The sequence below is a fragment of the Phocoena sinus genome, chromosome 11 (assembly GCF_008692025.1).
Source record: "Phocoena sinus isolate mPhoSin1 chromosome 11, mPhoSin1.pri, whole genome shotgun sequence".
Lineage (NCBI taxonomy): Eukaryota > Metazoa > Chordata > Mammalia > Artiodactyla > Phocoenidae > Phocoena > Phocoena sinus.
Window position 1 is genome coordinate 53,659,818 of NC_045773.1, and position 24,932 is coordinate 53,684,749.

The 24,932-nt window shown below is 40.9% G+C and overlaps 1 protein-coding gene across 1 annotated transcript in view; it reads left to right on the forward strand.

The window, feature by feature from the left end:
* The window catches only part of GADL1 (glutamate decarboxylase like 1), a 398,137-nt gene that overhangs the window by 257,077 nt on the left and 116,128 nt on the right, over positions 1-24,932 (forward strand). Inside the window, exons 7-13 of the mRNA XM_032649105.1 lie at positions 1,025-1,131; positions 1,821-1,936; positions 7,705-7,784; positions 7,905-7,959; positions 12,695-12,811; positions 18,706-18,770; positions 19,044-19,125. Of these exons, the coding sequence (XP_032504996.1) occupies positions 1,025-1,131; positions 1,821-1,936; positions 7,705-7,784; positions 7,905-7,959; positions 12,695-12,811; positions 18,706-18,770; positions 19,044-19,125 (622 nt within the window). The remainder of the gene's footprint in view (positions 1-1,024; positions 1,132-1,820; positions 1,937-7,704; positions 7,785-7,904; positions 7,960-12,694; positions 12,812-18,705; positions 18,771-19,043; positions 19,126-24,932) is intronic.

A 24,932-nucleotide genomic window follows, 5' to 3' on the forward strand; every position in this document is an offset into this window, starting at 1 on the left:
GTACATATTTATTCAGATTCAATTTAAGGTAATCACCTAATTGTTCAAGAAGGAGATTATACATATTAGTCACCCTCCAGTTATCTGGAGAAAGAAAGAAACGTTATAAAATTACATGGTAACTGTTTCAGGCTGGATTCCTGGGCAGCTGCCCTAGATGGAGCTTAGTGAGTAGGATGTTTATTAAGGGAAACCCTTGGGGTCAACAGGGTTTGAGGGAGGGGAAGGGAGGGGAAGGAAGCAGGAGTGGGCAGAGATAGGAGTCAAGCCACTGTGTAGGCTCTAAGACCACCTCGGCTGACCCCACAGACGTCTCTGGAGCTACCCTGGCCCTTCAGTGTGGTCTGGAGCTGGGCCCCCAAGGCCAGGCCCAGTTGTACCTCCAGCTGGACCAGTCATCAGGTGTGAACCACTACAGGACATTCCTAAAGGGGCTAACTTAGCAATGCTCTCTAATGACAGCATTCCAGCCCAGAGCCTCAAACCTTCATGACAGGGATCCAGGTAGCACTGTGTAGTAAAATCATCACATCATAAGAGATGTCCACAGTGCTCTTGCCATTTGTACAAACCCAGGAGTGTGGTGGAGGAATCCCAAGTTCTAGAGCTGACTGCTAGGGTACTTCATGATAGTAACCTAATAAACCTGGCTACCATGACAATGGTTTTTCTTTAACCAGCATCCAAAGCAGCAACCAAAGAGCTAAACGGCCGCTGTTCATGGCTAATACAAAGAATCCAGGTGCACTGCTTCGATCCTCCCAATGAAATTGAAGGTTTGCTCTAAATTAAGACTGCAAAGTTGCTAGTATCCTTAAAGCCACCAGCTACTGACATTTATCTAACCATGACCAGCGCTGTCATAGACTGTGTATTCTCTGTTTCTGATGGATTCATTTCCAAAGACTCTACCCACACTTCAGCAGCCACTTGGTTTAATAAAACTCTGTATGCATTTCTTGGGACTCCAGAGGGATGGTTTGACTCTAGTCATAGAAGTGAAGTGTTTTTTATATCTATCTAGTTATACGTATGAGGTGTCCCCAGTGTTTCTGTTAGTGGAAGAAGCGGTTCTGAAGAAAATGATTGAATTTATTGGCTGGAAAGAAGGGGATGGAATATTTAACCCAGGTAAGTACAATTAGTTATTGCCTCCATTAAAGCATCTACAATTTTATTCATGCCTTATTTGAGGAACTTCCCACAGACTTCCACATTACAAAAACTTGGATATTAATCATGCCACTTGGGGAGAATCGAGCTTGTGCCTTTCTCCAGAGTGACGATATTTTGCATAAATGCTACAGAAGTGACATACATGCTAACAAATGAGATGTCTACAATTTTGGATTTATATCCAACACAAATGAATTTATCTGTTGCTGGAAGTTAGGAAGGGCTATCATACGTTTTTCAAGTTTATCAATTAATTTTACTTGAGAAGTTTCCTGAATCATATTTTATTTCTCCTACAGTCCTTCTTTGGAACCAGGGAGGAGCATGTATTATCATTTTATTGATTAGAGACAGACAGAAAGAATATTATTAACTATGGAGACTTGGGTACTCGCCCTAAGTCCAGAGATGGAAACTCTTAGTTTAGAAAAGCTCTGGAATGAGAGGATAGACCAAAACTTCTGGAACTGGAGATGAGGAAGTGTGTAAGAGTAATGGGATTGGGGGGGTGGGGTGCTCCCTTGATTTTGACAGTAATTTGTCATTAAGCTGGTGCACCCGCAGCCATCCATGCCTCCTACCATAGCCGGCACTTGGGGAACAAGGACGTCACGCTATACATATTTCTGTTTTTGTTTTTGCAGGTGGTTCAGTGTCCAATATGTATGCCATGAATTTAGCCAGATACAAGTACTGTCCTGATATTAAAGAAAAGGGGCTGTCTGGCTTGCCAAGATTAATCCTTTTCACATCGGCAGAGGTAAAAAACAAATTATTTTTGATATGAGATATAGATTTTCTGAGAATGAATACATCATGAAGAGGGCTTTTTTGTTTGGGTGCTCCCGATGTGCTCTTATCCCATCCATGTGTGAGTCACGTGCCTACGTACAACGTTGTATTCATTCCAAAAGAAATTCTGATCGGTTTGATATTGTAAGCCCTGGCCACCCAATTTTGTACATCACCTTTATTTAAAATTTGTAGCCTGTAACATTTTCTTAGAGAAAAGAGAACACTTAATTTGAAAGTGCCACCTTTTTCTTTGAATCTCTGAGTGTCTTATTTTTGAGAACTTAGATGATTGCTACTGATATCAGGTATGTCTTCTACTCCCATTTCCTTATGAAATTGATTGCTTTGAATGGCTAACACAAGGGCTCTTCAAGAGGAAAGGGAGATATTCAGTAACGTGCGCACACACACGCACAGTTGGATGTTGCCACGATCCCCTATCTCACTGTGCTCCCCATTGAAGTAGGAGGTCCAATTGTGGATGAGTGCATTGGCTTTCAACTAGGCTGCCTGGATTCAATTCCTGTCTCCACTACTTACTATCTGAGTGACCTTGGGTAAGTTGACTAATTTCTCTGTGCCTCAGTTTCCTAATTTATAAAAATGAGTGTATCAGTTAGCTCTAATATCTAACAAATTACTCCAAAACCCAGTGGCATAGGACTATAGCCAGATACTATTGCCTTCGAGTTTGGAGATAGCTGGGCAGTGCTGCTGTTCTTGGCTGGACTTGGCTGGCGAGTGGCTGATCTGGGAGTGGCTGGGCTGGGACGACCCCAGTGATGCTCCACGTGTCTCTCATCTGCCAGCAGGCTAGTCCAGGTGTGTTGTCATGACAGTGGTGCAGGTAAAAAACAGCATGGACACACACTGGGCCTCCTGAGTCCTGGGCTCAGAACTGGCAATTGTCATTTCTCCCTCATTTTCTTGGTAAAATAAGTTGTATATAGGAACCTAGATCCAAGAAGTGGGAAAATAGACTTCACCTCTTAAGGGGACTCTGCAAAGCCACCAGGAAAAGGGATTGGATGCAGGGAGCAGTGAACAGTCTGGGGCCATTAAAGCAGCTCAGTGGCGACATGAGCTTAGTAGGCACTGATTGATTAGTGGGTTTTTGCAAAGATTGAATGAGTTAGAGCATGTAAAGTAGCATCTGGCACATGCTAGATAGACAAAAACGTTAGCTATTAGTAGTAATAGGAGGAGGAGAATGACCCAGCAATAATAATGCAGAGCACAGCTCATATGCAGTCTTACTTAGAAGGGATGCTTTTTTTGTTTTTATTTTTGTGATTCCAGTGGGGGCCTCTGGGGGTCCATCCCACCACTGCTTCTTCCCCATGTCCCCTCCTGTACCTTCTGCAATAATCCTAGGTCTCCTGTCAAACATGTGAGGTGGGCAAACTCTGAAAATTCTCTGTTAATTCCAGCTGGACTTTCCTGTATCTTTTACTTTCTTTCAAGAGCAGGTTACTTTATTATGGCAAAAGTATAAATGGTGCAGGAACCTGACCACCCCCGCGTGTTCCCCCTGCCCTGCCTGAGTTCTGGTTAGTTCAGCGCTAAGAGCAAAGTGGGCATTGAGGTGGGGGCAGCTGGGAGGAGTCATCTAGTCTGAGATTCTGACCTCAGCTCCCTAGGCCCTTCCTCATGAGATGCTCATTCTGTAGCAAGAGAAGAATGCTTGGGAATGTGGACATCTGTGGAAAATGCTTGGTTATTTGGAATGATTATGGAGTAGAATTTCCCTGCCCTGGGAAACTTTGGTTCCAACCCTCGGGTTCCAATCCTTGGTATTTCAGTTGAAGGAACCCTAGTGTATCAGAAATGCAGAGCCCCTCTGCATTAGAATTGCTATTTCCATGCCTTGGAAAGCTGATTAAATAGGGGCCCTGCTATCAGTGCAGTGCTTTTACTTTTGCCTTTTTTGTTCTTCATTTGGTTTAAAATGTACCAGAGTTCTTTTCTGGGATAATTGCTCCAGAAAGAGGGAAGAATTTCTATGGAAGCCTAAAATAAAGATTATGCCTGGGAAAGATCAGTAACAGGTGTAGCTGGCAAGTTGGGAATGAAAAGAAATTGAAAAGTTGTGAACCCAGAACTAAGTATTTTTTAAAATCTCCGGTGGAGATATAGGCGCGAAAAGAGGTAAAATATATGCCTTGGCTAACAGACCAGCAGAGGATGGAGCCAGAAAACCAAGCTAGATGTGTGTCTTAGTTTGCTCAGACTGCTCTACCAAAATATAGAGTGGGTGGCCTAAACAACAGACGTCTATTTCTCACAGTTCTGGAGGTTGGGATGTCCATGATCAAGGTGCTGGTGTCTGGAGAGAAGCTGCTTCCTGGCGAGTGAACCTCTGTGCTCACATGGCCTTGCCTCCGTCCAGGCTCGTGGTCAAAGTGAGGCCTGCCTTCCTCTTTTTACAAGGGCACTCATCCCATCAGAGTCTCGCCCTGGAGACCATCACATTGGTGGGCAGGGATTAAACACACATGAATTTTGAGGGGACTCAAACTTTCAGTCCACAACAAAGTGAACTCCATAGAAAAATTCCATGACTTTGAACACACTGTAGCCTTGAATATATGTTTTACCCCATCCACCATACTCTTCTTTGTAGCTCCTTCTTTTCCCTGCTCTGCCAAAGAGACCCAAGTCATAGCATTGGCATTACTTTAATTCATATTTTAGGGACCTCTGTACCACTATTTACAACAAATCAATTCATTACTTAGTTAAAAAAAAAGAATTAAAGAAAGCTGTGTTTCCTAAAAGATCCTAAACCCTATGCTAATCTTTTTGTTATAGCCCCCTTGTTTTTTTTCAGGTGTTGGCCCATGGCCCCCTGGTTATTTTCCCAGATTGTTTTATCAGGTGGCCTTACTTTTCCAGTTTTTATTGCAGCCCCAGATGAACCAGGGTAAGTTACTCCATCTCTGCCTTGCACCATCAAATGCAGAATATGTGCACTCGCCACTAAAGGGGTTTTTGCATACACTTCAGATGTCCACGGTAATTCAGCTGTTGGTGGAGACCAGGAAGATCACAGCAGAGACCCCTAGACTGTCAGCATATCTAAGGTAGCCTCTCCAGGCCAAGCGGGAACCAAAGAGAAGGGGACTTTTGGAGAAAAGTAATAAAAGGAACAGATTTGTGGCCTGATTAGCAGTTAGATATGAATTCCTTACATTTATAGAAATCTTAGGGTTGTCATTCAAATCATTTTGGGAATTAGCATGAAGTAGTGATTATTGTCTGCCACTAAAAAGTGAGGGAGAAAAGAAACACTTTTCACTCCCAGGCCAGTGATCAGTTGTCATAGTTCCTTACTAACAGGATCGAGGCTGGGATGAGGCAAGTGAGACGTGTAGAGTCCATGTTTCAAGGTCACGCCTCCTTAAATTTTGCACCTGAGGTGCCTGACTCCCTCCATCACGGCCCTGCTCTCTAGGTGAGGCTGCCCTGAGTTTGGATGGCATTGCAGGCATTCACAGGCCAGCAGGTGCTTTTCAGGATGTTGTGCAGGGTGTAAGGTAGTCCATCTGGATTCCGACTCTGCCTCTTTAGGAATTGAACCAGCTGCGTGCTCTTGGAAAAGTCCCTGTACATTCCTTTTCTTTATTTCCTAAGGCATAACATTCATAACCCCGCTCTCCCCACCACCTGAAGCTAATTTGAACTTCAAACTAGTCAGCATCATAGGACTTCAAGTGTCCAGAACACAATCCACAGGAGGGGAAAGCAGTGGCTCACTGAGAAACCCAAGGTCACAGATGAAATCCTTGCTGGAACCAGGAAGGAAAACTTCAGTGCAATTCTGTCTTTCCTGTGGACACTGGTCGTCTTACTTTTATAGAAATGAATACCCACTGAGATTTGTGTGTCTTCTGTGGACGAGTGAAACTCAGGGGGAGATTGGGTCTTAGAGGGACTAACTTCTCTTCTGCCAGTGAAGGGAGTAGGCACCTCTTGTTTCTAAATGCAGCTGTTACTTCTGAACTCCGGCCTTCTAGGTTTTTCCTTCTCTTGAAACTACTCAGTATGTCTGAAGCATTGCTCTCTCTTTTTTTTCCCCTTCCAGGGCTATTTTCCTCCTCTGATGCTTTCAGATGTTTAGACTTGAGTTTTTCAGACTTGTGAAAAGCTGTCTGTATCCATTTGAGATTGACATTGGACTCTACTTTGCCCTGAGATACCCAAAAATAGCTCCACCGAAGCTATTCTTATTCTGATGACAGGTTTTTTATTCAGCAGATCCATTGGTTGGGGGTATTTTGCTGTTTCTCAGGGCAAAGCAAGGTGATTTTCCTTATTGGCAGATGTCAGTGGGGGTAGGCTACTATTTATCATTATGAAATCAATAGCTGTTTGGTGCCAGAGCCCCAGTCTCTGGTGAGAAATAATTCACCTTAGCTGTGTCACCTTAGCTATGGCGGGCTGATGTAGCAAGTAGGGAATTAACTATATTTTCATGTACATTATTACTCTTCACTATGCACATGTTCTTGTAACAACTCGAAATGAATGCATCCTATAGGCATTTTGAATGTGTCCTGTTTGATATTTGGAAATTAATTATTTAGGATGGTTTCATTTTTCCTGATGGTGTTACTTCTGCATTTATTTTTGCAGAACTCAAAAAGAGCTCCCCATAAAACTCTCTTGACAAAAGAGGAAAAAAATTACCACATTTGAGGGAACTATATCAAGTTAAGTGTGAAGGCTTGACTACTCTTTTAATGTATTCATACCCACAAATTAAATTACTAAGGTTTTTTGGTACAATAATGTCCTTTAGCACCTTCATTTTTTCTGGCATGAAAAGGAATTAATTGACCACCTGTCCACAGTAATGTATAAAGAGCGACATCTCCAATGTTTGAATGCTAATTATTTGATAGGATTTACGTAGGGCAAAAAGACCCAACACTCCAAAGTCTATACTACTATTTGCCGATAAGAAATAGACAAGACCTAATTCCAAAGCCAGCTCTTAGCCTCATTCATGCCAGGGCTGTATCAGTAGTGTGTCTATAAATTATTATTACTTTTGTTGTTATGATTTAGCCACATTCCCGTGTGTCTAATTTCAGTCTTACATTCACTATTAAACAAGATTGGTCAAGTGTCTGATCAGCATTTATAACCCATTGTTTGCTCTTGAAAACAGATCCTCCTGTGGTCTGTGACTACAATTTTTGAGACAGTCTTGCTCACTCCTTAGAGGGCTTTTGAGTCAGCAGTGGACTAGATTCTGTTTCCATTAATACTGAGTTTTATTAGTAGCATCAAGAGAAACTTTTCTCAATGTTACTTAAAACAACAGCCTCCAGTGACCAAGTTTTTTCCGTATGCCAGGCTCTGTGCTAGCTCATTACATACATTAACCCGTTTAACTCCATGACAAGCAGGTGGAGGAGGCATCCACATGTCCGCTTTATAGATTAGCAAATGGAGGCTTGGAGAGTATGTGTTCTTTGCTCAAGGGTCTATAGCTGTAACTGGGAAAACTTGGATTAAATCCTGGTTTCTCTGACCCCAACCAAAATCAGTGTTTTCAACCACTATACTAAAGAGCTCAGTTAAATGGCTTTCTTTTTTTTTATGGCAATACTATTCCAAAGATTGGGCTTAGCCGTATAATGTACACCCATTTAGATAAATAAACAGTGCTTTTTTCATGCTATGTATTTGTGTCTCTCTCTCTCCCCCTTGCCTTTTTGAATGTAGTGTCATTACTCTATGAAGAAGGCGGCCTCCTTTCTTGGGATTGGTACTGAGAATGTTTGCTTTGTGGAAACAGATGGAAGGTAATGGGGACAGGATCCAGAAGCCAGGTGGGTGGAGGGGGAAACTGATACTATTTAAAAAGCAGTACCAAGGTCTGTTCACAGCTGAACATAACAATGTCTCAAACCTGTGTCTCTTAGAGGTAAGATGATACCTGAGGAGCTGGAGAGGCAAGTGTGGCAAGTCAAGAAAGAGGTGAGAGGGGGAAGGAGAGGGAGGGAGAGAAAACGTTTGTGTGTCTGGGCATTGGGGGAGCATGCAGGGCCAGCAGCCAGGCCCACGTCTGAATGTGTGGGAGAGAGAAGAGGGCCCCTTAGAATTAAAGGAGGAAGCTCATTTACAGATGTGCTATTTCCGGGTGCTTGCTCTACACGTTCTGCGGAGTTTCTCAGATGTTCTCATTCCCAGATGGCTGGAGCTTATTAAAACACTGACATCACTGGATTCCGGATTCTTGCCTAGAATTAGCCTCAGAAGATGAGCCCAGCCTCTCTAGCAGGGTCCCAGCATCCACACTCCTACGTGGCTCTTGACTCTGAGGATGCTACAGGCTAAACCAGTTGTCTCTGGGCTGCGTTCAGGATGATTTCTGATTTCTTGATCAAACTGTCCTCCTGGGTTGCTTCCACCCAAAGCCCATCCATAACCATCACCCCCTGTTGGGTGTGGGTCTAGTATTTCAGCTCTGGCAGACTATCCTCTCTTCCTTAGCTGCCAGGATGTATTAAAGCTTGCACCTCCATTGCTGGGGAAGACAAGGCATGGCCCTGGTCACCTGCTGTACTCCAGCTAAGCCTGGCATCTGCTTTTTGGGTGTGGCATTGTCTTGGTGCCAGCCATCTTGCTTCTTGGACCAAAAGCCTACTGGATTAGGTGCAGCCACTTCACTGCTTCCCTCCCATCTTCCCGCAGCCCCCATGCCAGTGGAGCTTCAGACCGTTTTCCCACCACTTTCCAATAGACCGCAACAACGTGGGGTGGGACTGCTGAAAAATTAAAAGCCCAGCTTTTGAGCTGGGATATAAGTTTATCTCTCCTCAGAGGGCTTCACACTTTAGGAAAGATGGGTTCTTTAATTTTTATTTTTTAAGATTTAGTATTATATTTCTTTTCTTTCACTCTTCATATTTTTAAAAACTTTTCATGAAATTCAACTTGTCTGGGGCATGCTAGATCACTGTATTTGGTGTGAAATTCTGTACTTAAAAGTTCTGCCTTTATTGCACATGTATTGGCTTCTGGTGTGTGTCCTTAGCACGATATTTTTTAAAACATTCCATTGACAAGTGGATTTGATAGTTGTCTGGTGGTACAGGTTATCAGATTTCTTTATCTCTTGGGTAAAATTCTATATTGCAACCTGTTTATTCTGCTGTGAACTACAGATATCACCTTCTAGTTTTATCTATTTTTTTAAATCTAGTTTTATCTTTTTCTACAGAAGTTCCTATCAAAAAGAACTTTATGTTATTAATGCTTGTTGGTGGGGAACACCCACCAACACCCCTTCCTCCTTCCTTCCTTCCCTTCCTCTCTTTCTCTTTCCTTCCTTCCTCCCTCCCTCCCTCCTTTCTTTCTTTCTTTCTTTCAATTTTAAACTTTTCATTATGGAAAATTGTAAATATATGTAAAACTAATATAATGAGATTCCATATACCAGTCATGCAACTTTCACAATCATTAGCTTATGCTCACATCCCCTCCCAGTACCTCTAGATCAGTTTGAAGTGTATCCTACACATTATGTCATTTGATCTATAAATAGTTCAGTATATCTGTAAAAGATATGCACTTTCTCTTTCAAAAAAGCCCATAACGCAATTATAAGAAAGAATAAGTTCTTAATATTATCCAGTATTCACTCTGATTAAACTTTCTCTCATTGCCTTTTTAAAAAAATAGCTGGTGGTCTGAATAAGGAGTCATACAAAGTCCATGTGTGGCATTTGGTTGATTTATCACATAAATCTTTTCTAACCTACAGTCTCCCCTCCTTTTTTCCCCTGCAACTGATCTGTTGGAGAAACCAAGTCCTTTGCCCTGTAGAGTTTTCACATTATGGATTTTGTTGATTCCATCAAGAATTTGAGACTCTAAGCGCTCCCCTCCCCTGTACCTCCCCATCTGTTTTCTATATTTCCTGTAATTTGGCTGTTAGATACTGAGACTTGGGAAGATTCAGGTTGGAATTTTTACCAGGACGACTTCATGGGTGGCATTTTGCCTTTCAATCAGGAGACGTCTTGGACCTCCTTTTGTTATCGGTCCATCTGTCACAGAACTCTGCATCAGCCTCTCACCTCATGGATTTTGCTGCCATTTGTCATCATTGTCTAGACCCGTTATTTCATTAGTGATGTTCTAATTCATTCTCTCATTCCTTCTTCATTTAATGGCAGGCCTACTACCCTAAACATTTTTGTTTCTTCATCCGTATTTGGTTTCCCTAAGGAAACAGTTTGGACAAGCAAGACAGAACCAATATTTTACTCTTTTCCCTTATTTACCAATTTTCAGAATAGTGAGTGAGTTGCCAGGCATCCTGAAAGATAGCCAAACCTTTTTTTCTTTTTAAAGTATCATGAAGAACTCATCTTCTAACATATTGGATGGATTTTATTCCACGGCAGTCATTATTATTTTCATTGTTCAAATTTCTGTTTGTTTTGACAATGAAAGTCCATGAAAGTGACATATCATGAAGTTGAGAACTTGAAAGGGAAGTTTTTAAAAAGTAAAAATTGCTTTAGGCACATTTGAAAGTAGGGCAACAGGGTTAGTGTTGGCATGCCTCCTCAGTTTTCTCTCAAGTCAGTTAAAACTTGAGCTTGGATTCACTAAGGACAAATCTTGCATCCATTCTGAGATTTTAATACCTGATGACTAGTTTCTTTTTCTCAGTAGCTTCAGACCTACTTTTTGTTGTTGTTTGTTTCAAGTTTTTAACTCATATTGTTACAGATGTAGGAAATAGTTATCAACTTTTTTTTTTTGCTGCTGGGGTTCAATTCCCTGGCCAACCACGATCCATTAAAAATCTGTTGAGCAGTGACCTTTACCTTGATGCCATTACAAAGATGGTAAAAACCACAGAAGCATCAGAAGTTCTAAAGTGCTTATAAAAAGATAAAACTAGTATAAACACTGAATAATTGGAAGTATTTTTGTGTATGAGTATTTGAAATGACAAACTTTCTTAGAGAATACAACTCATTGGCAACACACAGTCAATACTGTTTCCACTGACTTTTCTCATTAATAGTGTGAGATATGAGAAAGGGAAAAAAAACCTGGAAGGTTAAATCCAGATTATGAAAGTTGAATTTCTGGGACTTATATTTATAGCTAGATTAAACAGGTGAGGAAAACTCATTAATGGTCTGTAATAGCTAGCATAGATATTTTCTCACAATTGTCAGGATGTCATAGACTTTATAAGGAAAGCTCAACCATTAAAGACACCTTCAGTGGTTTTAGTAAATTACTTTTTCTATTGCTTTTACTGATGGATGTAAATCTGGTCACATTTCATTTAGGTCATGGGCATGATAAAGACATAATCTGTTGGTAGTTGATTACAGGGAAGAAGTCCCAAAGCCTATGGTCCCAGGGGCTCTGTCACCTACTGGCCGTGCTCTAGGAGGCTTGGTGGACTGTATTCCATGTGTCACAGCTGTCTCCCCACGTGGCAGATGTTTCCATTGTGTACCATCACTTTGATTCCTGTGCATCTCAGCCTAGAGATGTGGACCAAGCGTCCTTGCTCTACCCCGCTTTCCATCGAGAAATAACTTCTTTCTGTCAAAGGTCAGCTAAATTGGAATGAATCTGGTTCAAGCTGAACACCCCTGACATTAAATTACTTTACAAGAACAAGTGTATTTCACAATAAAACTGGGGGAAAAATGACTCCATCCTAAAATGACTTTGACTCTTTCTCTGCAAGTAAGTATTCTTGTCACTGACTTCTTGTGCTCTAGAATCAGGATTCTACTTGCTCTCCTGATCACCACCTTTGTCTGCAAATTTTCCCCTCATGGCACTTCCAAAGAGAGCAACACACCTCTGCCAACACGTTGGGATGGATCTATCTGGAAACAACCTTGTGTACTGTCTTCTACATGGCTGCCATAAAATCCCTCATGGGACCAGGGTGCCTGGCTCGCTCGGCTGGAATTACCATTCATCTCTGCACTTGTTCCTACATTCTCCCTTTCCTCCCATTTCTCACGGGTACCTGCTCTCTCCGCAAGACGCAGCCACGGACTGGATGAGGAGGGAAAATTACGGCAGAAAGACGCAGGTTCTCTTTTCCAGCACATTCTAATGACTTTCTCTGTGGCAGCACCCGTTTGGGGGAGTTTATCCCAATGAGGTTACCATATCGCCTCTGACGCCAAATTTATACCTGATTACATCCCTTGCCTTGTAGCTGCTCTTACTTTACCAGGTGACAAGCAGACAGGCCTGCATGGCCTGCTCCTGGAGCTGGCTGTTTGTCTTCCAGCCCTGTTCCTTCTTATTTTGGAGGTGTTAGGGAGGCCCCGATGAGTCTCCCTGGGAAGGAGTTAGGAGTCACACAGGATGCCAGTTTGCTGTGGAGGTTGAGTTTATTCACTTCTATCCAGAAAAGCTAGAGAACAGAAAAGACTAATAAAGAAAATGAGCATAAAGAGAATAAGGATGCATGTGGAGTTGGGACAAAGGATACTATTGTCATGGCATTTTCTGTTTCTTTAGCGTATATATAGTGACTAGAGGCCATGTGATGGAGACGTGTAAACAACACTCACTCAATGAATGTTTATCTCCAAAGAAACCAGATAAATGTCTGGGTGTATAACTCTTGTGTTTACCAACCTACTGCAGCACAGATTTAATGGTGATGATGATGATTCTTATAATTCTCACGTGTGGGTCCTTCTCACAGGGTGCAGCTCCATTCCTTGTCTGTGCCACCTCTGGTACCACGGTACTGGGGGCCTTCGATCCTCTGGATGAGATAGCGGACGTCTGCGAGAGGCATGGCCTCTGGCTCCACGTGGATGTAAGTTCATCTGGGTGTGCATATCTGTTAAACTTTCTAGCCTTTTGGCAGCTTTGGTGGGAAGTTTTTCGTATTCCCAGTAACTAAATGTGAGGTCCCCAGCTAGTTGTATTTAAATGTATATTTCTAATTAGGGGAAATAAATGTGTTGTTTTCTGTTAGGTAATAAGGAAGAAGGTCCTGCATTGATGCGCATTTTGTCTTAGTTTTCCAGATTTCCTCTTCTGTCCTGAATCATTTCTTTGGTCCCTTGGATCTACTGTCACTGAGGCAACACTGTGTGGGGGACACATTTCCTACTGTGCAGTCGAGAGGCTGGTTTTGGATTCGAATCTGCCTCCTCTTCATTTTGACCCCAGCTGTTTGGGTTTTGGTTTCATCTGTAAAGAGGGAAATGACTGACGTGGTCAATAAAGGATCTTCTAGCTCTAACATTCTGTGCTTCCAATCAGCTGGAAAATGCAAAAGGCTGCATGACTTCATTGCATGCCATAATTAAAACAGGTTTCATCTGGATCTATCATAGATAACTATTGGAGAGGGATTGAGATAACTTATATTCTTCACAATTTTATAACTTAAAGGGTTGGCCTTTTTTTTTTTTTTTTTTTTTTATGCGTTACGAGGGCCTCTCACTGTTGTGGCCTCTCCCGTTGCGGAGGACAGGCTCCGGACGCGCAGGCTCAGCGGCCATGGCTCACGGGCCCAGCCGCTCCGCGGCATGTGGGATCTTCCCAGACCGGGGACACGAACCCGTGTCCCCTGCATCGGCAGGCAGACTCCCAACCACTGCGCCACCAGGGAAGCCCGGCCTTTTTTTTTTTCTAATTAGTTTTGTAGGTCCTAGGGTCGTTCATAATAATTGTTGTCCTAAATTAAAAGTAACTCTTACAATTCTACTTATTTAAGATTAAAAAATTGAATTCAGCCGGTTATGAATGCTTGTTGAGCATTTTGATTTTCTTTGTGTGTGTGTGAAAACAGCAGTTAATTAGTTTGATTCAACCCAGTAGAAGGAACTGTTGAACTTGCAGTTGAGAGGAACTTTCCTCCAGTAAGTGAGTGGTTTTGTGTCCTCCTTATCAGAAAAAGAAAGGACAATTTTTTTGACTTACTGAACATTAGGTAACTGAGTATTTCTTTGGGGCATATGCCTGCACATAATTTTATAGTTTGGATGACTTTATGCTTTCAAGGTAAAGTTTCTATGATATAATATCGAAAGAATTTTTCAGCAACTCAAAGCTTTCATTAAATGTATGCTAATATTTGGTAAAAGCAGAAGTAGTAATATAAAGCTCACTAGAGTTATAGGCTTGATTAGTAAGCCAATGGCAATACATCAGGTAGATTATTTGTGACTTCTTTAAGTGGGATTATAGTATCTGTTTCTGTTCACATTTCAACTTATATCTTATTGATTTTTATAGACTTAGAAGCATAATAATACAGTATGTCCTGAAAGATAATATGAAGTGAGTACTTTTGTAACTGTGGAAATAGGGGCAAAATCAAATATATGAGCAGTTATACTTACGGAAATAGGGGCAAAATCAAATATATGAGCAGTTATACTTAAAAATTCTACTCTCATAAAAGAAACATCAAATATAGATTATATGGTTTATGTAAAACAGAGTAACTACAGCAGTTTCCAAATTGGGAATGATATTAAGAGATTTATGGGGCTTAGAAAGAATTGTGATTTATAAGATGTGAATGAAAACCTCTCTAGATTTTCTAAAAATCAAAGGTTGAATTTTTGAAGAAAACACTCTTATAAGGGAATATTTAAGCCACGCAAACTGTTCTATTTGCATATAATAAGCTTCAAGTTGAATGTCTGTAGTATTAGATTAAATTTGACAACTGTTTATATGACTTATTAAAGAAATTAGCTCTAACGTTGAGACAGTACTCACTCATCCTCTAATATTGCAGACATCATTCTGCTGATAAAATTTTATGCAAGAGCATATAACTTCTCTTGAAGAAACTTCATATACCAAGGGTAGTTTATTAATTTTACAGGTAAAAATTAGTAAAATTACGGTGATTACTTTGGCCTGTTCGAATTTTTTTGGCTGTATTGGGTCTTCGTTGCTGCACACCGGCTTTCTCTAGTTGCAGTGGGCGGGGGCTACTCTTCCTTGTGGTGTGCAGGCTTCTTATAGCAGTGGCTTCTCTTGTCACAGAGCACGGGCCCTAGGCGCATGGGCTTCGGTAGTTGTGGCACGCAGGCTCAGTAGTTGTGGCGCATGGGCTTAGTTGCTCCACGGCATGTGGGATCTTCCCGGACCAGGGCTCAAACCCGTCTCCCCTACATTGGCAGGCGGATTCTTAACCACTGTGCCACCAGGGAAGTCGTGAAATTTTCTAAAGGGTATTTTAAAGATCCTTTAAAATATTAAAAACTGGCATTTACTTGATTTCTTTTTAAAAATGTAATTAGAATTGCTTGGTCTTCTGCGTTTTCCATAAAACCAGGTTGCCAGGCATATATACCATATCTTATTATTTCTAAGATACACATATTTTGTTTACATTTTTAATATACCTAATTGGTATGTTGATGTCATTTTTTTTTCTTTCTTAGCAATCCACAAAAAAATGGTACTCTTACCTCTGATAGTGTCTGAAATTTGGTTAATTACAATGTATTTTTGAACAACAGAATAAGAAAAACTTCAGCTATGTTAGAATATTTTGCCTCCAGGATTATTCTGTATCTGCGAGAGTCAATGTTATCCCAGCCTCTGCCTGAGACCAGGATTTCAGGGCTGGTCCAGCTCTTCTCTGAAGCAGAGGCTGCGGCCACTGCAAAACCTCACCCTCCCAGCAACACGTCCTACAGTGTCTCACCCACGCTCCATCCCAAGTCCCGGGGGAGGTGACAAACACTGTATTTAAAATCATGGGCTTTAGGGGCTGCCATCTCTACATTCCACCCTGCCTCCACTTCCCATTCAAGATTGGCTCTACAATTAAATTATTAACTAATTACTTGAAGAGAAAAACGTAGTAAAATGGTACTCATGGTGTCTGGCTCATAGCTCAATAATGACATCCGTTGGTTCGATGTTGTTGCGAGCTCTGGAGTGAGGGGGTTATGGAGCGAAGCCAATACAAGTAGGGCACTGGCATCAGGCACGTCGTCTTTCCCCTTTCAGCTCTTTTGTGGAATACATTTGTGGATGAGCTGCTTCTAACTCTGCCTACCACCCTGTAAACCAGTGAACTAATGCCTTGAAAGAGTTCATGTGATTTTAAAACTTCAATCCAGCTCACTAAGATTGGCAGAATGTTGTCTACTTTTTGAGGAGGAAGAAGAGGCAGAGGCCAGTATAGGAGGCACCAGTGAGGGCAGGTGTGTGAGTGGGCAGGTGGAAACGGTGAGAGTGAATGGGCGTGGCTGAGCTTTACTAATTAATCCTTCCCCTTGTTGCCCCTGGTAGGTTCTCAATGCGGTTGGGGGTTAAAAAGATTGAGAAAAGCAGGCAACTTAGAGTTTAGGGATATAAGAGAAGTAAAAGAACCTAATATGTAAGTCATCTTCATGTTCCTGAGGGTCAAGTTCTCAAACCCCAGGTCTGGGGAGCCTCAGTTAGCAGGTTCAGATCACGTTTTCCCAGAGGCTGAGGGCAGCTGCCTCCATAGCTAAGCTTTGGTCACACATGGTCCATCATGAACTCTGGTGGGACAGAGAAGGCAGCAGCAAGGGGACTTGACTGACAATCCTGATCATCAGTCCTTTATCTGGGCATCTTTGGAACTCGCCTGCACACCACCTTCGGCCCACAAACCTTTGGGAATCCTATGGGGTCACGGGAGAGTCTAGTCCCTGGAAACAGGGCTGGGACTAAGGTGAGGCAAGTGAGGTTCCTAGGGTTCATTGGACAGGTAGGTATTATGAGCAAAGGAGAGGAGAGCTGAGACTAAGGAAAGGAAAAGAAATCCCATTGTCAATAAGTCTGGAGGGGAGGGAGGAAGAATCAATGTGAGAAATAAGAAAGTCAGTTTGGTATTTGAAAATTTAGGGAGGCATTCACGCCCAGGGCCATGCAAGAGTCCAACTCTGCGAGTGAGCTGAAGGGTGCACCCTGGGTGACTCGCTCACTTGCCCCTGGGCACAGCCCTGAATGAGAGAGCTGTTCTTAAGGCCACTCTTTACTGTCCACCATTGGGCTCAGCTTTTTAATACTCTGAGGATCGTGGAGACCTCTCACTTACTTCCTCCTTCACATCCATGGTGCACACAATCTTGCCATTTCTTTCTGCATGATATTGGGCTCTTCCTTATCTTTTTTTTGGAGTTATTATTTCAGTGTTTTATTTACTGTTGTATTTCTAGCACTTATCTCAGTGTCAGTCTATTTAGATATGTAATAAATATTTCTTGAATTAAATTATTATACTCACTATAGTCATATTAGAATGCTCAAGGTCAAAGTTTGGGGCATAAAGTTTTTAGAAGGATCTTTTTTTAAAATTGCAATATAGTTGATTTACAATGTTGTGTTAGTTTCAGGTGTACAGCAAAATGATTCAGTTATACATACATATTATATATATATATTCTTTTCAGATTCTTTTCCATTATAAGTTATTACAAAATATTGAGTATAGTTTCCTGTGCTATACAGTAGGTCCTTGTCGCTTACTTGTTTTATATATAGTAGTGTGTATCTGCTAATCTCAACATCCTAATTTATCCTTCCCCTCCTTTCCCCTTTGGTAACCATAAGTTTGTCTTCTATATCTGTGAGTCTATTTCTGTTTTGTTATGTAAGTTCATTTGTATCATTTTTTTTCCGATTCCACATATTAAGTGGTATCATATGATATTTGTCTTTCTCTGTCTGACTTACTTCACTTAGTATAATCATCTCTAGGTCCATCCATGTTGCTGCAAATGGCATTATTTCATTCTTTTTTATGGCTGAGTAATATTCCATTGCATTGTGTTGGCCAAAAAGTTCGAACTTTTTGGCCAACCCAATATATATGAACCACATCTTCTTTATCCATTCATCTGTCGATGGATATTTAGGTTTCTTCCATGTCTTGGCTATTGTAAATAGCTCTGCAATGAACGTTGGGGTACATGTTCATTGGGGTTGCCTTTTAAAATTCTTCTAGGCAACTCCCCTCCTACCTCGATTCTCCATGCTGAGTTCTACCGTCGGGCCAATTGGTCACCTTCCCTAAGATATGATGTTAGTGTAAAAAAAGAATGGACTTTTGTCTCTCAGACCTGATTTTTATTACCTATGAGACCTTGGAAATTTTATAACCTCCAAACCTTAGTTTTTCTATTAAAAAAATTGACATGATGATAACTCTGTTCTTGGTACAACATTGTGCAGTTTAAATAACCATGGAGAGCTTTCAACATCTCCCGTGCTGGTCCCCTCATATTCCCTCACAACAAGCCTGCTCGATTTCAAGTACCAAACTGACTTTCTTATTTCTCACATTGATTCTTCCTCGCTCTCCTCCAGACTTATTGACTCTGGGATTTCCTTTCCTGAACCCATGTCTCATGATCAGCACTTGTACATCGTGTATGGTAGGATGTCAACACTGAAGGGCTATTGTCTATTTTAAATTCTAAGATTTGAGAGGATATGGACTGTGTCTTTTACACTTCTCTTTGTCCACAGGCAACTCAATGAGTACTATACCAATTTCCTTATAGTGTGGGAATTTAACTCCTAAGCGTCAGTGGGGGACCATCTATTGTGATGAGGTTCTGATCGCCTGGGTAGAGCCAGTGATCAAAATTTCCTAGAGTCCACATTGGTTAACATCGACTTAAAGCATCAAATAACAACTGGCTGGTAAACAAGTACCATTGAAATAACATCATTTTGATTATATAAATATCTCAACAGGCTTCCTGGGGTGGCTCAGCCTTGATGTCAAGGAAGCACCGCAAGCTTCTGCACGGCATCCACAGGTAAATATAGTTTCCCCAGTCACAGTGCCTTTTATTTAGGCTAGGGACTCTCTTTGGCCTTTGCCCAATTAAGTGCCATTTTGAAAACAGGCAAAAAACTAAGGAATTGTTTTGGTTTAAAAAAATCCCAAACTCCTTAAACCGCTCACACAAGGAATCCTTTGGAGCACTAACTTGGACGTGAATACTGAATGTACCAGCATTCTTCCCACCAGTAGAAACTAATTGAGTCTCCCCTCCCTACCCTGTTTTTTTCTTTGTTTAATGTAACAGGGCTGATTCTGTGGCATGGAATCCACACAAGATGCTGATGGCTGGGATTCAGTGCTGTGCTTTCCTTGTAAAAGACAAATCTGTGAGTTTTCCTCTTATGGCCTTCATCAGGCATGGAGGGGGGCAGATTACCATATTTTCAGAGGACCCAGTTTTGCTTGTATTTTATACCTTGGGCCAGAGGTAGATGACGGTCTTTGGTAAATGTTGATGGAATCAAAAGGAAAGTTGGATAGACCCAGGTAAAAGAAACAAGTGCTTTTGCTCAGGTAATGTTGTGTATTTGATTTAGGTATTATATAATCTCATTACTTAGAGCAAAATGGTCTCTCTCGCCCTCATTTGGATTATATTTTTAAACTCAGTTTTAAACATTGCCAAGATATTTTTTCCCCTTGATTAAGTCAGGGATTTAAGTTATCTTGAAACTTCTCCTGCCTGAGAAAGGAGAGCAGATGTGTGTCATACACTAAATTGAATGCTTAATATACTTAGCTGGGGCTTAACAGCCCCTTTATATGGGAAGATGTTGGTTCAGGGCTGATCATCAAACCCTGATTTATTAGGGGATTGCCTCTCTCAAGTGGTTGGTACTTAGCTTCTGTTGGAACACTGGGGAGAGCTGGAAACTAGTCTGGATTGCTGTGAGGCAAGCAGGCTGAAGTTCCTCTTGGTTAGAGGTAGAAACCCTATGCTTTCTCTGGGTTAAATAAGGATCCTTGTGGGACGTGGCCCAGGCTGGGAAGTGCCACTTCATTCTTAGAAATGCCTCCTCAAGATCTGTGTGCAGCATGTGGGTGATCTTTCTCAGCCATCTGTTTACATTTTTTTCTTAGGGGACTCCCTTTGCCAATGCTAAAGTCATTTTCTCTTTTTAAGGAATTTTATTTCAAATGACAACCATATTTAAAACCTGAAATCTAGTCTCGTATGTGTGGATGGTTACAACTTTCTTTAAAAAAATTTTGTGATATTTACATGTTGGTGCCCTTTGTGTTTTGAGATGACCAAACAGGATGTCCGTCAGAAACTATGAACAGATTCTGCATCTGTAGATAGAGAGACTCTTGGGAATATGAATCTATTCCTTCATGTTTTATTAAGTTGGCTACTATGGACTGCATTCAATGCCATTTAACTTTTATTCATCTAAGTTTTTCAATAGTAGAGTGACAGCATGTTATAACTGAAAGGTGGTTAAAGATTACTATATCATTTATGAATCAAAGAACATATTCAACTTGCCCACAGTTACATATATAGGACATGAAAGAGTTAGGAGTAAACCCAGCTTTTCCTATGGTCTAGATATAAGAACAAAAACATGCCAAGCATCCTTTATGTGCCAGACATTTTACATCTGCTTTCTCCCTAATTGGATAATCTGAATGACATCTTTATCTGTTAGTGTGATGCTCTCAGGAGTGGAAAATTCAGACCCCAAATTTTACGACTCTTCTTTTATATGACTTTCTAGCTTTTATAAATTTTTCTTGTTGAATGATATTTGGAGTGATTTAGCTAATAATTGATTTACATTCATGTCCTTGAGGCAATTTAAAATTTTCTGGATCATCTAACGCTATATAACAGTGGTTAAAATAATTTTTTTGAAGAATTCATTCCTGGATCTCAATGCAAACTATAGCATCCATGTCTACTCACATGGCAGGAATTAACAGATTAGGAAAATTGCATTCATGGTACAAAGAATGGAGCACTTACAAAAGTTGCCTTTTTTTTTTTTTTGTTACGCGAGCCTCTCACTGTTGTGGACCTTTTCTTTGATGAAAGACTGTTTTCAAATTACCTGGAATGCAGAATTGAAACGAGAGGTATGAGATATGACCATCGGCTTAAGTTCTGTGTAGGCAGTTTTCTGTCCCTTTTGTACCTATTTTCTGCCTCTGTTGTTTTCTTTCGTACTTTCATTCATTCTACCACTGCCAACTGACTCCTACATAGGCTGGGCGCAGTACTGATGCTGGGCTTAGAAACAGACATGTTCCCCATAGTCAAAGAGCTTATAATCTCACAGAGGAGACAGTGAACAAAGTGTGCATATTGAATTGTTTGATTACTATTTTGGTAAGTGCTCTGAAGACCATGTTGAACACTGTTGATTATATATTCACCAGCCGTCCTGACTTACTTCCTTCTCTTTCCTGATACTCATCTAATGAGCCCCCCCTTGCAGCTAAGAGTCACTATATGACACAGATATGGCCACTATGATGAGGGAGAAATGTGAAACAAAGGTTTTAGTTTCTGGTAGAGGTGCTATACCCAAGAGGAGAGCTTTTTGCCCCCTTTTCTACCATGAATGCAGAAACATTGTTGTGTCAGACCATGATATAGGGAGCTCTGACAGCCACTTTGTAGCCATAAGGCAATGACCCTAAATTAAAAAGTGAACATTCACAGAATGGCAGAGCATAGTCTTGGATAAGAGTTTTGAAATATTGCACTTAGTATGGAAGTGCCCACTTCCAGATTTTTGTGATATGTATGATAAGTGTCTTTATTGCTAAAACTACTTCTACTGGGTAATCTGTTACTTGAAGCCAAATGCACTCTTATCTGAGACAGAGAACAGTGTGTTACTCAGACTACAAAGCAGGGACACCTGAGAAGTTCCAAATGGAAGGGGCAGCATGTGCAAAGTCTTTAAGAAAGGAGGGTCCTTTTTTAAATTTTAGGAACTGAAAGAGGTTCATAGTTGCTGAAGTACAGAGAGTAATGCTAAAACCAGTATGAGATGAGACTAAAGGATTAAGCAGTGGATGGATCATGCAGGGTCTTAGAAACCATTTTAATGATTCGATGTTCAGAACAATGGAAGAATTTTAAAAGCAAGGAATAATCAGAAAAGATTTTCATTTAAGACAATGAATTGAAAGGGGGAAAAAATGGGTACAGGATGAGAAAAGACTTGCAGTATCCAAACAAGATAATGGTAGGGTATGGAAAAAGTGTGATAAAATTCAAGATATATTTTAGCTATCAACTAGACCAGGCTGAATTCCCAGTTATATATGGGACATGAGGAGGAAGCAGGTATCATGGTTGACTCCCTGAGTAGTGATACAGCAACTGAGTGAATGGTCCTGTGTAGGGAGATGGAGATTGCTGAAGGAAGAGAAGATTCCACAGGGAAATATCTTGATTTAGCATGGGCTATGTTAAATTTGAGACTCCTGTGTGGTATGCAAGTGAAGGTGTCGTGTAGGCAGTTGACATATGGATCCAAAGCTAGGAAAAGGGTTCTGGGCTGGAAAAATATATTAGGGGATTGTTGAATGCAGATGATGCTTGAGGTCATAAAGTGGAATGGCTTGCCTTGGGAGGAACTTTGTAGTGAGAAAAGGATGGAGATCTTAGGCCTGGAAAACTTCAGAGTCTGAGTTAAGAGGAGGAACCAGCAGTGAGAAAGCTGAGTTGGAATGGCCAGGGAGACAGTAGAAGGACCAGGAAAGGGTGATGCTAATGAAATAGATAGAAACATATTAGGAGGAGTGTGACTCTGTCTTAGTGTCAAAGCTTGAGTATCACTTCCTTAAGGAGTTTCCTGACTCACCCAAGTAACTGTCATCTCTCCATGATTCCTTCTCAGAGCCCGTTCCCTTCCTCTAAAGTGCTCATCACAATTTTTTGGTTTTTTTTTTTTTTTTTTTTGCGGTACGCGGGCCTCTCACTGTCGTGGCCTCTCCCGTTGCGGAGCACAGGCTCCGGACGCGCAGGCTCAGCGGCCATGGCTCACGGGCCCAGCCGCTCCGCAGCATGTGGGATCTTCCCGGACCGGGGCACGAACCCGTGTCCCCTGCATCAGCAGGCGGACTCTCAACCACTGCGCCACCAGGGAAGCCCTCATCACAATTTTTAATTATGATTTCTCATGTATTAATGTTCCCTCCCTTAGAATGTAAGCTGTATATAGATAGGGACCATGTCATTATATTCACCACTGTATCCCGCGTGCCTCGCAAGTACTCACTGAACGAGGAAAAAATTAAAATCCACTGAAAAAATGAATGATTCAGTAAATTTAAAATCCTCAGAAATATCTGATTTCATATCAGCAGTAACTAGGAGTTTCCACTTTCTCCCCTACCCCAAATTATTCCATCTGAGAGCTCTGAGGTAGCAATGATTAAAATGCTAGTTGATGAGCTTTATTGCCTTAGTCCTAACACAAGGCTTGAGTGTGCCTCCAGCAGGCAATTGATGAATAGTGATTTTAATCTGGACTTACTTCTCCAGTTAATGGAAGGGGGTAACTCTAGTTAAAAGAAATCAAATTACTTAGCGAACATACTTCTGTTAAGGGAAAAACCAGTTCCCTAATTGTACCTTCAAATCCCCAGCCTTCACAATGCTGTTTTCCTGATTGACTAGCTGGTGGTGTTTGTTCACATTTTTAATTTCCTGTATCCATAAAGAAGACTGCTTCCGAAACAAAGAGCTGTTGCTCTCCAAGTCATACTATCACTGACACTCTGCATGATAGGGATAAAAAGAAAATCAGGGATTTAAAAAAAATCTGTGATTATAAATAGGTTGACTTCAGATGTAAATGCTGGGGCTACATGGTTGCTTTGGATCAAAGACAATTTTGATGCTTTTTTCTAAAATAAAAGACAATACGTCTAAGAATCAGATGCATAGTTGGAGAAAAATCTCAATATTGACTTTTTGACTTTTAGTGTTTATTGGAAGAACTATTTAGTTAAAAAAAAATCTAACAGATATATGAGAACATGAAAAATGCTAATCAGATGACTTTTTGAGAATAAATAATTCCTCTCTATTTCTACTTATCATCATCATCCAATATTAACTCACAAGGATTTCCTGTTTAACCTAGCAGCTATAGATAATTAAAGGGACATTTTTTTCTTAGAAAAACTATGTAGATACTAAGGATTTTTTTTATTATGTCCATTTTTATATGTTTATTTCAGAAGTAATTCACCTACATCATAGACCAGAATCAGAAAATTCAGATAAGGAGAAGGATGAAGAAAAAAGATGCCCTTTACAAATATCTGAAGATGCATATTTTCTTAGGCATATTTATATATTTAAATGTACACATATGTATTTATCTAACATAAAAACATATTTTGATTTTAGCATGCTTTTTCTGTTTCACAAAATTGTGAACATTGCTCCATGTCAATATGCATTGTATACATTTTCCATAGCCGCATGGTGTTCTATCATTTTGATATCTGATAATTAACTAGAATACCTCCTTACACTGACCAACTAGATTGTTTTGATTTGGGGCTAATATAGATGTGGCTGCCACCTTTGAGGCTAAATCTTTGGGCATATCCTTTATTTTTCCCTTAGAATAAATTCTTAGACGTTGAAGAGCCATGATCACCTTTCATGATGCTTTTTAATACTTGTTTCCTAATTTCCCTTCTAAAAAATTGCTTGCCTTCTCACTAGCAGAGTATGAGTGTGTGTGTGTGTGTGTGTGTGTGTGTGTGTGTGTGTGTTAGCTTTTGACATAGCAAGGGTTTTTAGCTTTGTTGATTTGACAGGCAAGACATTTATACACCCATACTTACAGACACGTAACCATTTTCCTTCTCATTTTATCCAGTGATGTACTGTATCTCCTCCTACTCAGGGATCTTCTTTAGCTGGAGGTATTGACATGCAATTCTGGGCTACCTAGGTTTCAAATGTGAGGCTTTGGAGATAGACTTGGAATTCTTTCCCTTTCATCTTCAGTCTAGAGGAGGCTCAGGATGGTCCCAGTTTTTCTTCTTTTTTTTTTGCGGTACGCGGGCCCCTCACTGTTGTGGCCTCTCCCGTTGCAGAGCACAGGCTCCGGACGCGCAGGCTCAGTGGCCATGGCTCACGGGCCCAGCCGCT